Below are 19,079 nucleotides of genomic sequence, written 5' to 3'. Positions count from 1 at the left end.
CAAAGGGACGATGGACGGGGCCATGTACCGTCAAATCCTGGGTGAGAACCTCCTTCCCTCAGCCAGGGCTTTGAAAATGGGTCGTGGATGGGTATTCCAGCATGACAATGACCCAAAACACACGGCCAAGGCAACAAAGGAGTGGCTCAAGAAGAAGCACATTAAGGTCCTGGAGTGGCCTAGCCATTCTCCAGACCTTAATCCCATAGAAAATCTGTGGAGGGAGCTGAAGGTTCGAGTTGCCAAACGTCAGCCTCGAAACCTTAATGACTTGGAGAAGATCTGCAAAGAGGAGTGGTACAAAATCCCTCCTGAGATGTGTGCAAACCTGGTGGCCAACTACAAGAAACGTCTGACCTCTGTGATTTCCAACAAGGGTTTTGCCACCAAGTACTAAGTCATGTTTTGCAGAGGGGTCAAATACTTATTTCCCTCATTGAAATGCAAATAAATTCATAACATTTTTGACATGCTTTTTTCTGGATTTTTGATGTTGTTATTCTGTCTCTCACTGTTCAAATAAACCTACCATTAAAATTATAGACTGATCATTTCTTTGTCAGTGGGCAAACGTACAAAATCAGCAGGGGATCAAATACTTTTTTCCCTCACTGTATTTACTTTCAGACACAAAATTGGGATTATGGTTCATTGTTTACCTCTGGATAACATGAAAACAGCCTAACCAGCTCTGCTGGCAACAATTTAATTACGCTTTTTTTGCTGACGTTTACTGACACCGGCCATATTCAACGGGTGTTGTGCGTCCGTAAATTCATCAGTTATTCTGTGCTCTGGCATACTCAGGCTGAATTTAAGAACTCACCCGAAATGGTTACTTAGATAGTGGAGTCTTTTGTTAAGACATGTAGCTAGCTAGCTAGGTAAACAATGAACCTTGCTAGGTAAACAACGCGTAAGATCATACACGTCACGTAACGTTAGCTAGCGATCCAGCCAGCTAACGTTAGCTAGCTAGCTAGCTAAACAATGTCCCATAATCCCAAAGCATGACGTTACTACCCTGCCTGAATCTGCTGGTAGCTAACCAACTCGGTTCAATGTTAACTAGCTAACCTTAGGCTCTTACTAGCCAAGCAAACGGCTCTGTGATACGAATAATAACATCATACACGTAACGTTAGCTAGCGAGCCAATCATTAGCCAGCCATCTAACGTTAGCTAGTTAAACAATGAATCATAGTGCCAACTCATGACGTTACTACTCTGCATGAATCTGCTGGTAGCTAACCAACCAGGTTCAATGTTAGCTAGCTAACATTAGGCTCTAACTAGCCAAGCAAACGGCTCTGAGATACGAATAATAACATCATACACGTAACGTTAGCTAGCGAGCTAACGTTAGCTACCTAGCTAACAGTACACTTTAACTTGAAATGAAACCACTTTCTGTAAAAAAAATAGAAACTTGTAATATCTGAAAATGTAGCTAGCTAGACTATCTTACCCATATACATCATGGATGGACGCGTCTCCGTGTCACGGATACCATGGTTGCCTTTAGTTTGAAGATGTAATCTGGAGACAGGTGTTTTCATACACTAATTTCACTGATTTCAAAACTCGATCCTTCCAGAAAGTGGAGCGCAACACTTATGCAGCTCCACTACACGATACAGTTAAAAGTGTTAGACAGGATTACCTACACATACTGACCAGCTCAAATAGACAGAAGCCTTCTATATGGCAGACCAATCCGAACTCCTCTCTCGGCATGTCCAGCCCACTCATTATCTCAGTCAATCATGGCTAGTGGGAAGGGTGCTGTCTTTTTCTGTGGCTTAACCAACTAGGCTCGTAATTTATCAATTGTATTCGTATTTACAGATGGCATACAAGTTTGTTATTAAGGCACATGAAAGTTCACATGTTCCAGAAGGCATTTCTGCCAAAAAACGCATTTTGATTAAAAAAAAAAAAGATATACGTTCAAATAGCTCTCCTGTGAAGTAGTGACCCGTGACATACGCCTAGTTTCCTGAAACGAGTCACATATGGATGAAGACTTGTGACTAAATGCTCACATTTGCAAACAAAAATCACAATGTGTAGATAAAAACGAAAACCCTGCCAAACACCCTCTGTCCTCCCTGAAGGGGTTAGTGTGTGAGGGCTCTAACCTGCTGCTGCTGAGGTTGTTCCCTCTGAGGAACCCTCCTCTCCTTTGACCGGGAAACACACATCTCAACCTCCACATATGTGAGTGTGTCTGTTTGTGCTTGCGTGTGTGTGTGTGTGTGTGTGTGTGTGTGTGTGTGTGTGTGTGTGTGTGTGTGTGTGTGTGCGCGTGTGTGTCAGTTGTTTTAGTATGCCCTACTCATATTATTATTATTATTTTTTGATAGGTGTGTTCACTGTTCTATGAAGTTTTGTGTTTTCTCAGTTGTTTGATTTGACCATGTATTGACCATGTTGTGTGGTTAATGTGTAGTCTATCTGTGATCAGAGGGAGCTGGGGTGCAGACTGCAGACGGTGGCAGTGGATGTGTTTGGGGTGGAGTGGACAGTGGGCTCAGTGGAGGACATCCCAGCCACTTGGCAGTGTTGGCACTGCTACTTCCTACATGAAGCGGGTTGAGAGAATGCCAAGAGTGTGCAAAGCTGTCATCAAGGCAAAGGGTTTGAAGAATCTGAAATATAAAATATATTTTGATTTGTTTAACACTTCTTTGGTTACTACATGATTCCATATGTGTTATTTCATAGTTTTGATGTCTTCACTATTATCATACAACATAAAAATAAAGAAAAACCCTTGAATGAGTAGGTGTTCTAAAACATTTACCGGTAGTGTATACAGTGGGGGAAAAAGTATTTAGTCAGCCACCAATTGTGCAAGTTCTCCCACTTAAAAATATGAGAGAGGCCTGTAATTTTCATCATAGGTACACGTCAACTATGACAAACAAATTGAGGAAAAAAAAATCCAGAAAATCACATTGTAGGACTTTTAATGAATTTATTTGCAAATTATGGTGGAAAATAAGTATTTGGTCAATAACAAAAGTTTCTCAATACTTTGTTATATACCCTTTGTTGGCAATGACACAGGTCAAACGTTTTCTGTAAGTCTTCACAAGGTTTTCACACACTGTTGCTGGTATTTTGGCCCATTCCTCCATGCAGATCTCCTCTAGAGCAGTGATGTTTTGGGGCTGTTGCTGGGCAACACGGACTTTCAACTCCCTCCAAAGATTTTCTATGGGGTTGAGATCTGGAGACTGGCTAGGCCACTCCAGGACCTTGAAATGCTTCTTAAGAAGCCACTCCTTCGTTGCCCGGGCGGTGTGTTTGGGATCATTGTCATGCTGAAAGACCCAGCCACGTTTCATCTTCAATGCCCTTGCTGATGGAAGGAGGTTTTCACTCAAAATCTCACGATACATGGCCCCATTCATTCTTTCCTTTACACGGATCAGACGTCCTGGTCCCTTTGCAGAAAAACAGCCCCAGAGCATGATGTTTCCACCCCCATGCTTCACAGTAGATATGGTGTTCTTTGGATGCAACTCAGCATTCTTTGTCCTCCAAACAAGACGAGTTGAGTTTTTACCAAAAAGTTCTATTTTGGTTTCATCTGACCATATGACATTCTCCCAATCCTCTTCTGGATCATCCAAATGCACTCTAGCAAACTTCCGACGGGCGTGGACATGTACTGGCTTAAGCAGGGGGACACGTCTGCACTGCAGGATTTGAGTCCCTTGCAGCGTAGTGTGTTACTGATGGTAGGCTTTGTTACTTTGGTCCCAGCTCTCTGCAGGTCATTTACTAGGTCCCCCCGTGTGGTTCTGGGATTTTTGCTCACCGTTCTTGTGATCATTTTGACCCCACGGGGTGAGACACATTGTAGGATTTTTAATGAATTTATTTGCAAATTATGGTGGAAAATACAGTGGGGAAAAAAGTATTTAGTCAGCCAGCAATTGTGCATGTTCTACCACTTAAAAAGATGAGAGAGGCCTGTAATTTTCATCATAGGTACACGTCAACTATGACAGACAAAATGAGGAAAAAAAATCCAGAAAATCACATTGTAGGACTTTTAATGAATTTATTTGCAAATTATGGTGGAAAATAATTATTTGGTCAATAACAAAAGTTTCTCAATACTTTGTTATATACCCTTTGTTGGCAATGACACAGGGCAAACGTTTTCTGTAAGTCTTCACAAGGTTTTCACACACTGTTGCTGGTATTTTGGCCCATTCCTCCATGCAGATCTCCTCTAGAGCAGTGATGTTTTGGGACTGTCGCTGGGCAACACGGACTTTGAACTCCCTCCAAAGATTTTCTATGGGGTTGAGATCTGGAGACTGGCTAGGCCACTCCAGGACCTTGAAATGCTTCTTACGAAGCCACTCCTTCGTTGCCCGGGCGGTGTGTTTGGGATCATTGTCATGCTGAAACCCCAGCCACGTTTAATCTTCAATGCCCTTGCTGATGGAAGGAGGTTTTCACTCAAAATCTCACGATACATGGCCCCATTCATTCTTTCCCTTACACGGATCAGTCGTCCTGGTCCCTTTGCAGAAAAACAGCCCCAAAGCATGATGTTTCCACCCCCATGCTTCACAGTAGGTATGGTGTTGTTTGGATGCAACTCAGCATTCTTTGTCCTCCAAACACGACAAGTTGAGTTTTTACCATGACATTCTTTATGACATTCTCCCAATCCTCTTCTGGATCATCCAAATGCACTCTAGCAAACTTCAGACGGGCCTGGACATGTACTGGCTTAAGCAGGGGGACACGTCTGGCACTGCAGGATTTGAGTCCCTGGCGGCGTAGTGTGTTACTGATGGTAGGCTTTGTTACTTTGGTCCCAGCTCTCTGCAGGTCATTCACTAGGTCCCCCCGTGTGGTTCTGGGATTTTTGCTCACCGTTCTTGTGATCATTTTGACCCCACGGGGTGAGATCTTGCGTGGAGCCCCAGATCGAGGGAGATTATCAGTGGTCTTGTATGTCTTCCATTTCCTAATAATTGCTCCCACAGTTGATTTATTCAAACCAAGCTGCTTACCTATTGCAGATTCAGTCTTCCCAGCCTGGTGCAGGTCTACAATTTTGTTTCTGGTGTCCTTTGACAGCTCTTTGGTCTTGGCCATAGTGGAGTTTGGAGTGTGACTGTTTGAGGTTGTGGACAGGTGTCTTTTATACTGATAACAAGTTCAAACAGGTGCCATTAATACAGGTAACGAGTGGAGGACAGAGGAGCCTCTTAAAGAAGAAGTTACAGGTCTGTGAGAGCCAGAAATCTTGCTTGTTTGTAAGTGACCAAATACTTATTTTCCACCATAATTTGCAAATAAATTCATAAAAAATCCTACAATGTGATTTTCTGGATTTTTTTTCCTCAATTTGTCTGTCATAGTTGACGTGTACCTATGATGAAAATTACAGGCCTCTCTCATCTTTTTAAGTGGGAGAACTTGCACAATTGGTGGCTGACTAAATACTTTTTTCCCCCACTGTAAGTATTTGGTCACCTACAAACATGCAAGATTTCTGGCTCTCACAGACCTGTAACTTCACAAGAACGGTGAGCAAAAATCCCAGAACCACACGGGGGGACCTAGTGAATGACCTGCAGAGAGCTGGGACCAAAGTAACAAAGCCTACCATCAGTAACACACTACGCTGCCAGGGACTCAAATCCTGCAGTGCTAGACGTGTCCCTCTGCTTAAGCCAGTACATGTCCACGCCCGTCTGAAGTTTGCTAGAGTGCATTTGGATGATCCAGAAGAGGATTGGGAGAATGTCATATGGTCAGATGAAACCAAAATAGAACATTTAGGTAAAAACTCAACTCGTCGTGTTTGGAGGACAAAGAATGCTGAGTTGCATCCAAAGAACACCATACCTACTGTGAAGCATGGGGGTGGAAACATCATGCTCTGGGGCTGTTTTTCTGCAAAGGGACCAGGACGTCTGATCCGTGTAAAGGAAAGAATGAATGGGGCCATGTATCGTGAGATTTTGAGTGAAAACCTCCTTCCATCAGCAAGGGCATTGAAGATGAAACGTGGCTGGGTCTTTCAGCATGACAATGATCCCAAACACACCGCCCGGGCAACGAAGGAGTGGCTTCGTAAGAAGCATTTCAAGGTCCTGGAGTGGCCTTGCCAGTCTCCAGATCTCAACCCCATAGAAAATCTTTGGAGGGAGTTGAAAGTCCGTGTTGCCCAGCAACAGCCCCAAAACATCTCTAGAGGAGATCTGCATGGAGGAATGGGCCAAAATACCAGCAACAGTGTGTGAAAACCTTGTGAAGACTTACAGAAAACGTTTGACCTGTGTCATTGCCAACAAAGGGTATATAACAAAGTATTGAGAAACTTTTGTTATTGACCAAATAATTATTTTCCACCATAATTTGCAAATAAATTCATTAAAAGTCCTACAATGTGATTTTCTGGATTTTTTTTCCTCATTTTGTCTGTCATAGTTGACGTGTACCTATGATGAAAATTACAGGCCTCTCTCATCTTTTTAAGTGGGAGAACTTGCACAATTGGTGGCTGACTAAATACTTTTTTCCCCCACTGTATATATACACATACATACTTATACATATACATACACATATAAATACATACATATACACATACATACATACATACATACATACATACATACATACATACATACATACATACATACATACATACATACATACATACATACATACATACATACATACATACATACATACATACATATACATATATATACATGTTCCTATTTTTTTATATATTTTCCTTTATTACTTTCTAACCCTGCCACCCCTCCGCTAATTGGAGTAAACTAGTGAACAACAACGCTTAGGCCTCTACTTCCAGCTTATACATACTATATACATTTTATGGACACAGTCTATTTTACAATAGTTCTATTTTGTTTGTTTTTACTCCTGTCCTTCCTCTACCCTCAACCTCTCCCATCTATTTCTTATGTCCATCCGGTTTGATTTCTATTTGCCATATCTTTCAAACTGTAATCTTTCACAAAAGTTCTTAACCTATAACCTATATATGTTTTACAGACACAGTATGTTTTACATTAGTTATGTTGTTGTTATTAGTTGTTATTAGTCCCAACCTTCAGCTCCATTCAACCCCTCCCATCTATCTCTTAACACCATCCATATTGAATTTCTATTTGCCATATATTTTTCAACTGTGCTGTGCTGTTTCACAAAAGTTCTGAACCTTTCTATTCTCATTGTTTCTACAGATTGGAAATTGAAAATAAACATTTTTGCTAAAAGTATTATTATATATTGATCGATTGACTATGACTTTTCAGATCACCCAGTAGTGCTATCTGCAGGGTTAGCTCCAGGTAAATATTGAAATTCTTCAGCCATTCCTGGACCAGTGACAAAAAACAAGCTACATATGGACAGCTCCTTGGTCTTACTGATGTTGAGGAAGAGGTTGTTGTCACATTTGTATTATTTACTTGATTTGCTGCCTCTTAGATCCTCCATGGGCCTGTGCTGAGAGGATCCAGCACTTTGTAGTGTGGTAGGAGGTGAGAGTTGAACGCTTGGGAGTGAGATTGGAGGTGGGAGGTTGAGTGGTGTTGTTTTATAGGATGTTAGGTCACTGGTGTCAAGGGAAACCCTTTGGCCACAGTGAGGGGATGGGGACTGGAAGTCAGGATGGGGCTGTGATGCACATCCACCTATCATTAGGTGTGTTGATTACATCACAGCAGGAAGCTGGAGACCAACCAGCAGGATGTTGGGTATTGTTTCGCAACTTGGAATAGGTACCGATGGAAGGGGGTGGGATGTAGGTTTGTGTGTGTGTGTGTGTGTTTGTGTGCATGCGTGGGTGCTTGTGTGTGTGCTTGTGTGTGTGTGTGTGTGTGTGTGTGTGTGTGTGTGTGTGTGTGCGTGCACGTTTGTATTGGGGGAAGTGTTTACTCACAACTCTCCTGAAACCCACAACCTGTAGTCTCCAAACAAGTCTCAATCAGACATTGAAACACTGGCATTGACTTTTAGCTTTGAATGCTTATCAGCTCTAACAATGACATTTTGTTGCGAAATCACAAAACTGATGTTTACTATAAACCACATTTCTTTGAGCGCTGTTGATAGTTTTCTTGGCGCTGCCTTGAACATTTTCTATGGTCTTGAGGATATTGCTGAAGTACTGCCAGACAGTGCAGGATTTGTTTTTTCATCAGACCTTGATAAATGGGAGTGCATTTTTCATTTTTTTCATCTGGACTGTGTCAGCACCTGAATACTGAAGACACAATTGGACTGCATATCCTTATGGGGTGAAAAGTAGATTCTGAAACTGTTATGTTTACAACTATTCAAACCACAACTACAATGTCTTTATTAAAGGCTGATAATGTACCTGATTTCAATTGAGCAGGTATAAAATTGTGTTCAAGGTGAAATAATATTTTACACAGCTGATGAAATGTTATACAGAATACACTACAGCTGTACATCTCTGCATGTTCTAAACATTACTTCTCTCCTTTTTAAAACCCAAAATAGCCTTGCAACTGGATGACCTACAAATGTTTTTGTGTATTTTTCTGCTTTGCTACTATCTGAAAGAGCATGTTGTCCTGATAATGACTGGACTGGAGCAGAGGTGAGCTGAGGGGGCATGGGCCTGTGAGGTTAATGTTCTGTGTCTGTATTACAGGTGGAGCCCTGGGGCCATATCTGCAGCACCAGCCTAGCTCTGATCCACTGTGACAGTCTCCCTTTAGGTGGACAGAAGCTCTCAGTACTCAGCACTCACTGGGATGGATGTGGGGTTGGTGGTGGGGAGTGGTGAGAGGGGACCACTGCTGCATGTACCCCTGCAGAGGGATGCTAGAACTGAGCCTCCTGAAAATAGCACATACTGTATTGCATGCACTCACTCAAAATAACACACACCCTCTCTGAACAATACACATATCCAATGTCACACACTCAGAAGAGAACATACACACTCAACCCTCCTGTCTGCACACCCTGTTTACTTTGCAAATGGTGTGCTTTGGCATGGGCCCTTACATCTTTTTTTTGTGGACAGGAGGTGAATACGTTTTGGAAATAGAAAATAATCAAACAGGTAATTCTAGCCACCTGCAGTCTCCCCTTGGCTGTTCCTTATCCAAAGTAAACTCAGAGCTCTCTCTCTCTCTCTCTCTCTCTCTCTCTCTCTCTCTCTCTCTCTCTCTCTCTCTCTCTCTCTCTCTCTCTCTCTCTCTCTCTCTCTCTCTCTCTCTGTCTCTCTTCCTCTCTCTATTTCGATGAGTTTGACAATGGGTTGGTCTTAGAAGTGATGTCACCCACTTCACTCCCGCATGCACACAAATTCCACGAGCAGTGTGTGTCTCGCAGCGCGCGCTGCATCTTGTGCATAACTGGGGACACTGGTTTTAACAAAACAACATACAGCACTACGCACAGAAAAGACCGAGAGATAACAGAAACACAATGTTGCTGATGCTCCTGGAACGTCACCCTAACATGGAGACTTACTTCTCTGGTTTCCGGACTTCATAGTGGCAAAAATTTACTGGATACGTTGTGAGCACGGAGAGAGCGGGGCTTGTGTCGGCAACATTTTGCGGGCCCTCTATGAAACTGAAGATGAGAGCAGCTCACCAGGACGCAATGGGTCCTCGGGTATTGTACCTATGTGCTCTATATCTGTCCACTGATCACACAACCTAACGCACAGCGCGTCTCCACTGATGACATTCTCTAGGACTAATGACTTTATCAACATTTGAATGCTGTTTTGGGGCGGAAAGGCACACACTAAAAATAACCCAGGAGAAGATGCGTTCAGGATGGATGTAGCCAAGTTTACCACCGTTACCAATACCTCGCAGGATACCAACACCTCGAGAGCCCCAATACCTCTCACGCAAACGGAGGTGGGCTCCGCGCTCATAATCCTTGTGGTCACCGTGATCATTCTGGTCACTATCGTCGGTAACGTGCTGGTCATCGTGGCCGTGCTCACCAGCCAGGCTCTCCGCGCCCCCCAGAACCTTTTCCTGGTGTCCCTGGCATGTGCAGACATCCTAGTGGCGACACTGGTCATCCCGTTCTCCCTCGCCAATGAGGTCATGGGTTACTGGTACTTTGGGAGCACCTGGTGCGCCTTTTATCTGGCACTGGATGTCCTCTTCTGCACCTCATCCATAGTCCACCTGTGCGCCATCAGTCTGGACCGCTACTGGTCAGTCACCAAGGCCGTGAGCTACAACCTGAAGCGCACCCCCAAGCGAATCAAGTCCATGATAGCCGTGGTGTGGGTCATCTCCGCCGTCATCTCCTTTCCGCCTCTCATCATGACCAAGCACGACGAGCACGAGTGTCTGTTAAACAACGAGACCTGGTACATCCTGTCCTCTTGCCTCGTGTCCTTCTTCGCCCCGGGCCTCATCATGATCCTGGTGTACTGTAAGATCTATAAAGTGGCCAAGCAGCGCTCCTCCACCGTGTTCGTGGCTAAGAACGGCCTGGAGAGGCAGCCATCCCAGTCGGAGACGTGCTTCGTGAGGAAGGAGCGGATGGAGAGCCCCAGTAGCCAGAGCTCCGAGGACCACCACAGGCAGGAGGAGCTGGATGATATCGACTTGGAGGAGAGCTGCTGTGCGTCGGACATTAAACCACGGAGCCACCGCTTCTCCAAGCACAGGAAGGTGGAGGTCTCGGACTGCTGCCCGCGCCAGAGCTGCCGCCTCTCCTGGGCCTCGGCACGCGCCTCGCAGCTCTTCCAAGATCCCAAAAACGCAACCAATGCTGTCCTGGCGGCCCAGCGGCAGCACCTCGCAGCCCATCGGCAGCACCTCGCGGCGGCAGTGTCCAAGACCAAAGTGGCCCAGATGCGCGAGAAGCGCTTCACGTTCGTGCTGGCGGTGGTGATGGGGGTGTTCGTGCTCTGCTGGTTCCCTTTCTTTTTCACATACAGCCTGCACGCGATCTGCAGGGAGAGCTGTTACATACCCGGTGCGCTCTTCAACGCCTTCTTCTGGATTGGCTACTGTAACAGCTCAGTGAACCCTATCATATATACCATTTTCAACAGGGATTTTCGTAAAGCGTTTAAGAAAATCGTATGCCGGACTTCAAAACGCACTAATACCACTTGAAAAGAAGGGTCACTTTGAGGCTGTGACTGCCTGACTGTGCTTCACTGCTCATCGAAACAGACGTCAGTTCTTCACCCAAGCGCGCATCCCTGCACCTCTGAATGACTATATTCATTCCAAAAGGAACGTTTGTATGTAAATAATATGATATAAAAATATGTCTTGTTGTGCACAAATGTGTGAATATTAGAAACAATGTACAGAGGAAATAGGATATATTAAACAAAAGCTAAATACAGCATTGTCATTGATGATTTAATATGGCTCTACTGATATTGTCCCCTGCTTTCAAAGTTAGGAATTAATTTAATATTCAGTGAGGTAACTCATATTTTTAGGCCACAGCATAATAATTCCAGCGCCTTTGTACGACCCGTTCTTTTCTGTACTTTCATTAATCTTTTATGGCCCATCAAGATATAAAAAAATCTAGTTCAGAGTAAAAGTGAAGTCATAAACCCAGATTTCAAGGCTGATGGAGCTGTGTGTTGGGTACTGGGAGGTTTAGAAAAGAAAAAAAACTATGAATCATTCATCAAACTGTCGTCAATAAGACATGAGAGTAAGTAGATACATATTTTTTTAAACTTATATAGCGTTTTTCAAAGAATCTCAAAGCGCATAAAAAGTAAAATAACAAAAAGTTGAAATGATAGAGATTGAAAGTGTCTGTCGGCTTCGGATGAAGTTGAGGCAGCTTGGGCTGGAAAGAATAGGTTCAGTGTAGGTTCACACTGTACACAGGTGTAGTATCTACTTATTAATTTATTTCATGAGTAGCCAAACTAGTTAGGAATGACTGCAATTGCTTGGTCGAGTTTAATTGAGAGGTGTCAAAATGTAATCAACTTTGAGTCGTTTTTAATCCATTCTTATCTAAAACGGTATCCGATTATGACTGCTGTCAGGTGGGTTGATGACATAGATCTTTTTGAGTGAGCTTCGGGTCTCCCTCATCGCTGAACCCCCAAATACACGCGCTGTTATCGGTGGTGCTGAAACGCAGCACACTACGCTGATGGCACTATGCTGTGGCGCGAATGCATGGGCATGAACCACCTATGAACTGTTATTAATCAGAAAAATATAGTGATATGTGAATATATCTCATGATGTTGTGCCTCATTTAGACACTGTACGTAAGCAGACAGATCGATCACACATTGCACTTTTGCTAAAATGATTTTATCCTCATAAGTGATGAGAAAGGAAGATTGGGAGAAATTGCCTGTGGTATGAGCCACCTTCATAGCATAAATACAATCTAATATGATTTATGCTGCAATTATTTTAATCTTCAGCCAAAGAAGAAGCTATTGGCCAGCAGATTAAAAACAGATCTTGAAGTGTTCTTGAGTGTGCTCCATGTTTTAACCTTTGGAAATAGAAAACTCAAATGTGTCACTACATGCTCCATAATAGTGTGTGTGTGTGTGTGTGTGTGTGTGTGTGTGTGTGTGTGTCACAGGCGGCTGGTGGCACCTTCATTGGGGAGGACGGGCTCATAGTAATGGCTAGAACGGCATGTACTTAGCGATATAAAACATATCAAACACATAGTTTGATACCAATCCATTCACTCTGTTCCAGCCATTATTATTAGCTGTCCTCCCCTTTACCAGCCTCGCCGTGTGTGTGTGTGAGAGAGAGAGACAGAGAGAGAGAGAGAGAGACAGAGACAGAGAGAGAGAGAGAGAGAGAGAGAGAGAGAGAGAGAGAGAGAGAGAGAGAGAGAGAGAGAGAGAGAGAGGGGAAAAGATTGAAAGCTACTACTACCTCTGTGAACGTCTTCAGCTTTGTGGTCTGCCTGCAGTATTGGTTCAATAATGGATTCACACTGTTACCCAAGCTTTGCTCTTTAATACTCTTTTTTTCTGTATGATATTGCAGTATAAGGCTTGGTCTAATTTAAACAGTAGGCTGAATGCCTCTGCTTCGGATTCCAACTCTTTATTTACTGTATCCACATTTTCAAAACCACAAAGCCTCAGACTTTTATGCCATGACAAATTAATCCACAACTGACCATATTGCAGAGAGGAGCAACATGAGAGAGATTCAGTGATGTCAAGAAAGACGTGCGCTAGATCTCTAGATGTGGTGGATGTGGAGACTGACAACGAATGTTGTCATGGGTACATCATATACTGTAAAGCTGCTGGGTGAAGGGTTAAACAGAAGGTGATGTGGAGACTGACAAATGACATTATGAGGAAATATGGGCTAGTGACTCCAAGCCTGTGGTTTTAATACCCAGACAGGCCACATACTTATCATGTAGGATAGATGTACATTTGCTTTGGAGCTGTCTGCCAGGTGACCATTGTTCTATAGATAGCCAATCAGAACCTGTTACACTTGAACTGGGTCACGTCTCATGTTGGGTCGTTCAAGACACACAGGGGATGTAAATCCAAATACAGTATTCTAGGGGATGTGGGGATATAGGGATACGTGTACATGAGACAGTGCACTGTCCCTCTATGAGAAAAACAGAATGTGGTCAGGGAAAGGGAAGCCATCTTGGTTCTATTGTCTGAGCCCTGCCGGGAGGTGAGAAATAAATACACTATTTATATCCACTGAGAAATGTCTTCAAAGTCCCAATGCCATCAGACGTATTGGCATGGTGCCAAACACACTAAACTGTACTAACAGTATATAACAGTCCAGTGGCTGAGGAAAATAAGACATCAAATAAGGCATCATTCGGTTCCCTTGGGTTTTACTGAAGTAGAGATGCTTGAATAAGTTGTTTGGGTTTATTCAGGAGGCGGTTGTCAGGGGAGGGAGTGATCAGGCATAATTTTATGTCTGTTTTATCTCTAAGGGGGATGGTTTGAAGAGTGCTGCAGATGATTTATAAACAGAATTAGAGAGTCTGCATGAAAGATGTAGGACTGATTTGACAATGGAGACTATATATTTACCTCATGGAACTCATTCATATGTTTCACATAAATAGCTTTTTTCCCAGGTATAACGCTTCATTTTTTACCTAAGATTGAATCATCATCAGCTTCATTCCAAAACGATTATTTTCAAATCAGCAAGATTACAGTTCTGTAAATGTGTTATTGGTGTGTAATGTAATTTATTACTGGATATATTATCTATGTAGCATATGCAATGCCTTCAGAAAGTATTCACGCTCCTTGACTTTTCTCACATTTTGTTGGGTTACAGCCTGAATTTAAAATATATTTTTTGTCACCGGCCTATAGATAATACCCCATAATGTCAAAGTGCAATTCTGTTTTTAGAAATGTTTACAAATGTATTAAAAATGAAAAGCTGAAATGTCTTGAGTCAGTAAGTATTCAATAAGTATTCTACCCTTTATACGGCAAGCCTAAATAAGTTAAGGAGGAAAAATGTGCTTATCAAGTCACTTAATAAGTTGCATGGACTCACTCTGTGTGCAATAATAGTGTTTAACATGATTCTGAATGACTACCTCATCTTTGTACTCCACACATACAATTATCTGTAAGGTCCTTCAGTTGAGCAGTGAATTTCAAACACAGATTAAACCACAAAGACCAGGGAGGTTTTCCAATGCCTTGCAAAGAAGGGCACCTTCTGGTAGATAGTAAAAAAAAACAGACATTGAATATCCCTTTGAGCATGGTGAAGTTATTAATTACACTTTGGATGGTGTATCAATACACCCAGTCACTACAAAGATACAGGTGTCCTTCCTAACTCAGTTGCCGTAGAGGAAGGAAACCGCTCAGGGATTTCACCATGAGGTCGATGGTGACTTTAAAACAGTTGCAGAGTTTAATGGCTGTGATAAGAGAAAACTGAGGATGGATCAACAACATTGTAGTTACTCCACAATACTAATCTAATTGACAGAGCGAAAAGAAGGAAGACTGTACAGAATAAAAATATTTCAAAACATGCATCCTGTTTGCAACAAGGCCTTTAAGTAATACTGCAAATAAATGTGGCAAAGCAATTCACTTTCTGTCTTGAATACAAAGTGTTAAGTTTGGGGCAAATCCAATACAACACATTACTGAGTACCACTCTCCTAATTTTCAAGCATAATGGTGGCTGCATCATGTTATTAGTATGCTTGTAATTGTTAAGGACAGGGGAGTTTTTCAGGATAAAAAATTAACGGAATGGGCTAAGCACAGACAAAATCCTAGAGGAAAACCTGGTTCAGTCTACGTTCCAACAGACACTGGGAGATGAATTCGCCTTCAGCAGGACAATAACCAAAACACAAGGCCAAATCTATACTGGAGTTGCTTACCAAGAAGACAGTGAATGTTCCCGAGTAGCTGAGTTAACGTTTTTACTTAAATCTACTTGAAAATCTATGCAAGACCTGAAAATAGCTGTCTAGCAATGATCAATAACCAATTTGACAGAGCTTGAAGAATTTTGAAAAGAATAAGGGGCAAATGTTGCACAATTCAGGTGAAGCTCTTACAGACTTACCCAGAAATACTCCCAGCTGTAATCACTGCCAAAGGTGCTTCTACAAAGTATTGACTCAGGGATATGAATACTTATGTAAATGAGATATTTCTGTATTTCATTTTCAAAAGAATTTGCAAACATTTCTAAAAACATGTTTTCACTTTATCATTATGGGGTATTGTGTGAAAAATATATATTTAATCAATTTTGAATTCAGGCTGTAACACAACAAAATGTGGAATAAATCAAGGGGTATGAATACTCTACATTATACATGCCTTCGTCACCTTTCCAGGTGTCAAGAATGTGAAACAATAATCAAGCACTTACAGTACATAATCAAGCACTTACAGTACATGCTATTTGTTTGTGATAGCATTACGCTGTTTTCGATTATGATTGGACTAGACATGAAACTCCCCTGTCAAATTTCGATACCCAATTTAATTATCTTTCTAATCAACTGCTCCATTGCCGCAAGAATGAAACACAATGCTGTTTAATTAGCAGTGCTGTTTCTCTGTGCCTCCATGTGTAACCTCTATGGGCCTCTTCTCTTCTCTTCTCTTCTCTTCTCTTCTCTTCTCTTCTCTTCTCACGCTACACTAACACTCCCCAGAACCCTGTCTCAATGCCCAAACCACCCAGTGGGCAAAAACAGTTGAATCAACATTGTTTCCATGTCATTTCAACCCCCAAAATCTATGTGATGACGTTGACGCAACGTGGAAAACTAATTGGATTTGCAAAAAGTCATCAACATAAGGGCGTTTCATCTTTTTTTTAACCTACTGTAAATCCAAAGACATGGTGAATTATTTTAAGTAATACCCCAAACAGAGAACAATTTGCATCCCTAAGCGGTAGATATACTAGGCCTACAAGGCTCATCTTACAGTCAGAAGATCAAGAGGATATAAGCCCCACATGAGTGGGTGTGTCGCTATCAACCTTCTCAAGGGCCACTTCAGCTGCATGCAACAGCCTATTATGTCCTCATATTCTAGGTTATAAATAAAGCCACAGAAGAATAGTCCAGGAAGAGAAGAGCTACATTGACGCCTGACCTCTCCCCTCCCATAGTACATAACGAGAGCTCCAGACTAATGTGACCAGGACGGATGGGACCAAAACAACTCCCATCTAGTTCGGTAGAGCAAGGAAATCAATGAAGAGTGCTCTGCCCGTTTTTTAAAAGAGAGGAAGGGATAAATCTGACGGTTGGAAGTCTCTGAGAAGGAGCTGCGAGGCGAGGTGCTGTTTAGGTCAACAGGATGAGCAAGGCTATTTGCTTTGCAGACACAACAGGCCCGGCACGGGGAGAAGTTATAAATGTTTCAAAATGGGGTGGAGGAGGAAAGTAAGGGTCTCCTTTGAAGTGCAGAGAGAGAGAGAAAGATATATATATATATATATAGAGAGAGAGAGAGAGAGAGAGAGAGAGAGAGAGAGAGAGAGAGAGAGAGAGAGAGAGAGAGAGAGAGAGAGAGAGAGAGAGAGAGAGAGAGAGAGAGAGAGAGAGAGAGAGAGAGAGAGAGAGAGAGAGAGAGAGAGAGAGAGAGAGAGAGAGAGAGAGAGAGAGAGAGAGAGAGAGAGAGAGAGAGAGAGAGAGAGAGAGAGAGAGAGAGAGAGAGAGAGAGAGAGAGAGAGAGAGAGAGAGAGAGAGAGAGAGAGAGAGAGAGAGAGAGAGAGAGAGTGAGAGTGAGAGAGAGTGAGTAGCCTGGTTCTTTCACCCCAGCCCGGTTATGTTGTTTTTGTTTCTGACACAATGGGAACACACAGGTAATTGCTTTTCTTCAATTGTTTTTAACGAGATAAGGCTGGAAGCGTACAAGGCCAGCCGTCTCGTCAATCCCAGGACCTGTGTGTCTGCAGAAAGTGACACAGGGCAGATTGTCATTAAATCAGCTGATGTCGGGGCAGAGAGAGGGAGGGAGCTGATCATTTAAGGCTACTGTCTGTCCCAGTGTAAATCAACCTGCTAGTGGTTGGTCACTTACAGCTAATACAACACTGGGCCCAGGAGCAGCTAACACTTAATACTGCTCTCTGCAGGGGATCACAGGAGAGACCGCTATAGGGGAACTACAGGTAGTACAACACTGTGTCCAGGACCTGCTAACACTATAGCTACCCACCTTCTATTGGAACCTGGGAAATTACAGGAGAGGCAGCTATAAAAAATAATCATAAAAAAGAACGCAAGAATATAGGATAGGCAGCCACACAGCCACCTAAAACAGGTCTTTCAACATTACTTGGAGAGAAGACAGAAAGACAGATAGCAGTGTCCTAGAATGACCAACTCTATACATTACACATCTTTACTCTAAAAGAACACAGGACCCAACCAGGTATAACTTCTGACACTAATGTCTAACACCTGAGAGTTACATTGACTTGTTAAAAGGCTCTAGCTAACACTGTACACAGCTGACTAAAGGCGGGAGTGACGACAGTACAGTCTCCTAGAATGTGACTAATACCAGACACACAGTTGTTTCCTTATTTACATGTCTTTATCAATGTGAATACAGCAGAGGAGCGACTGTAATTTCCCTCCATGTGGCTTCTCTCTGCTACAGAGTGTGGAGCGTAATGTTGAAACATCAGTCAGTGATAATACTGTAGATGCTACTGACAGTCCTGTTGCGTAACCTCCCACTTCTAATAGGAGTCCATGGTGGGGAAGTGAACTAAAGTCTATACAGGAGTCGGAGAGAGACATTTACTGTACGCCAGCTTTAGATACCATTCAAATCAAACCGTCTTTTCAAGCCCATGCAGATGTCTGTGCAGGGCGCAGATTTAAAAAGGGCCTTTTCTGTGCCGATCAGCAAAAACAGGCTGTGGTTCAGTAATTTTGATTCAAATCCCATGTATGTCCTTTCTGCTCTGGGCCTTCTGGTGCTGAGAATGGTGGCGTCAGCTGTTTCTTAAAAATGTAAGTTGTTTATCTCTAAATATCTACATCCCCGGAGAGACCGTGTGTGTGTGGGCGTCCATGCGTGTGTGTGTGTGTGCTCACGTGCATGCATGCCTGCGTGTAGCAGGTTGGCATTTATTGTCATGAATCTTGCCTTGGAGGCAGAACTGAGTGATATATACAGGGCCAGCTGCAAAGTCAACATTGGCTATATCATAAAAACTCATGAAAATGTAAGGTTGAGGTTAGGTATTAGGGTTAGCAGTGTGGTTTAGTTAGAGTTAAGGTTAGGGTTAGGTTTCAAATCAATTTTTATGACTTTGTGGCTGTGCCAGCTAGTGACTACTCTGCAGAGCTGCCTTGAGTACATGAGTCATCCCAATTAATGCTAACCTGTGTGTGTGTTCGTGAGTTGATGCGTACTGTATGTGTGACCAGGTATATGTATATATATATATATATATATATATATAAGTATCTCTAAGCGTGTGTCTGTCTCCAGGCACGTGTGTGCGTTAGCTAGCTAAACGGATTTCTAAATGATGTTCAGAAGTGACGCG

General features: G+C 42.8%; 1 protein-coding gene across 1 annotated transcript; it reads left to right on the top strand.

Annotated features, from left to right (window-relative positions):
• Window positions 1–9,341: 9,341 nt before the first annotated feature.
• Window positions 9,342–11,415, top strand: LOC121546869 (alpha-2Db adrenergic receptor-like). Its single transcript, XM_041858095.2, has one exon. The coding sequence runs from the start codon at window positions 9,786–9,788 to the stop codon at window positions 11,154–11,156; it is 1,371 nt and encodes a 456-aa protein (XP_041714029.1). The 5' UTR covers window positions 9,342–9,785; the 3' UTR covers window positions 11,157–11,415.
• Window positions 11,416–19,079: the final 7,664 nt, after the last annotated feature.

Source organism: Coregonus clupeaformis, chromosome 3 (genome assembly GCF_020615455.1).
Source record: "Coregonus clupeaformis isolate EN_2021a chromosome 3, ASM2061545v1, whole genome shotgun sequence".
Lineage (NCBI taxonomy): Eukaryota > Metazoa > Chordata > Actinopteri > Salmoniformes > Salmonidae > Coregonus > Coregonus clupeaformis.
This window is presented reverse-complemented; position numbering and strand designations above follow the sequence as displayed.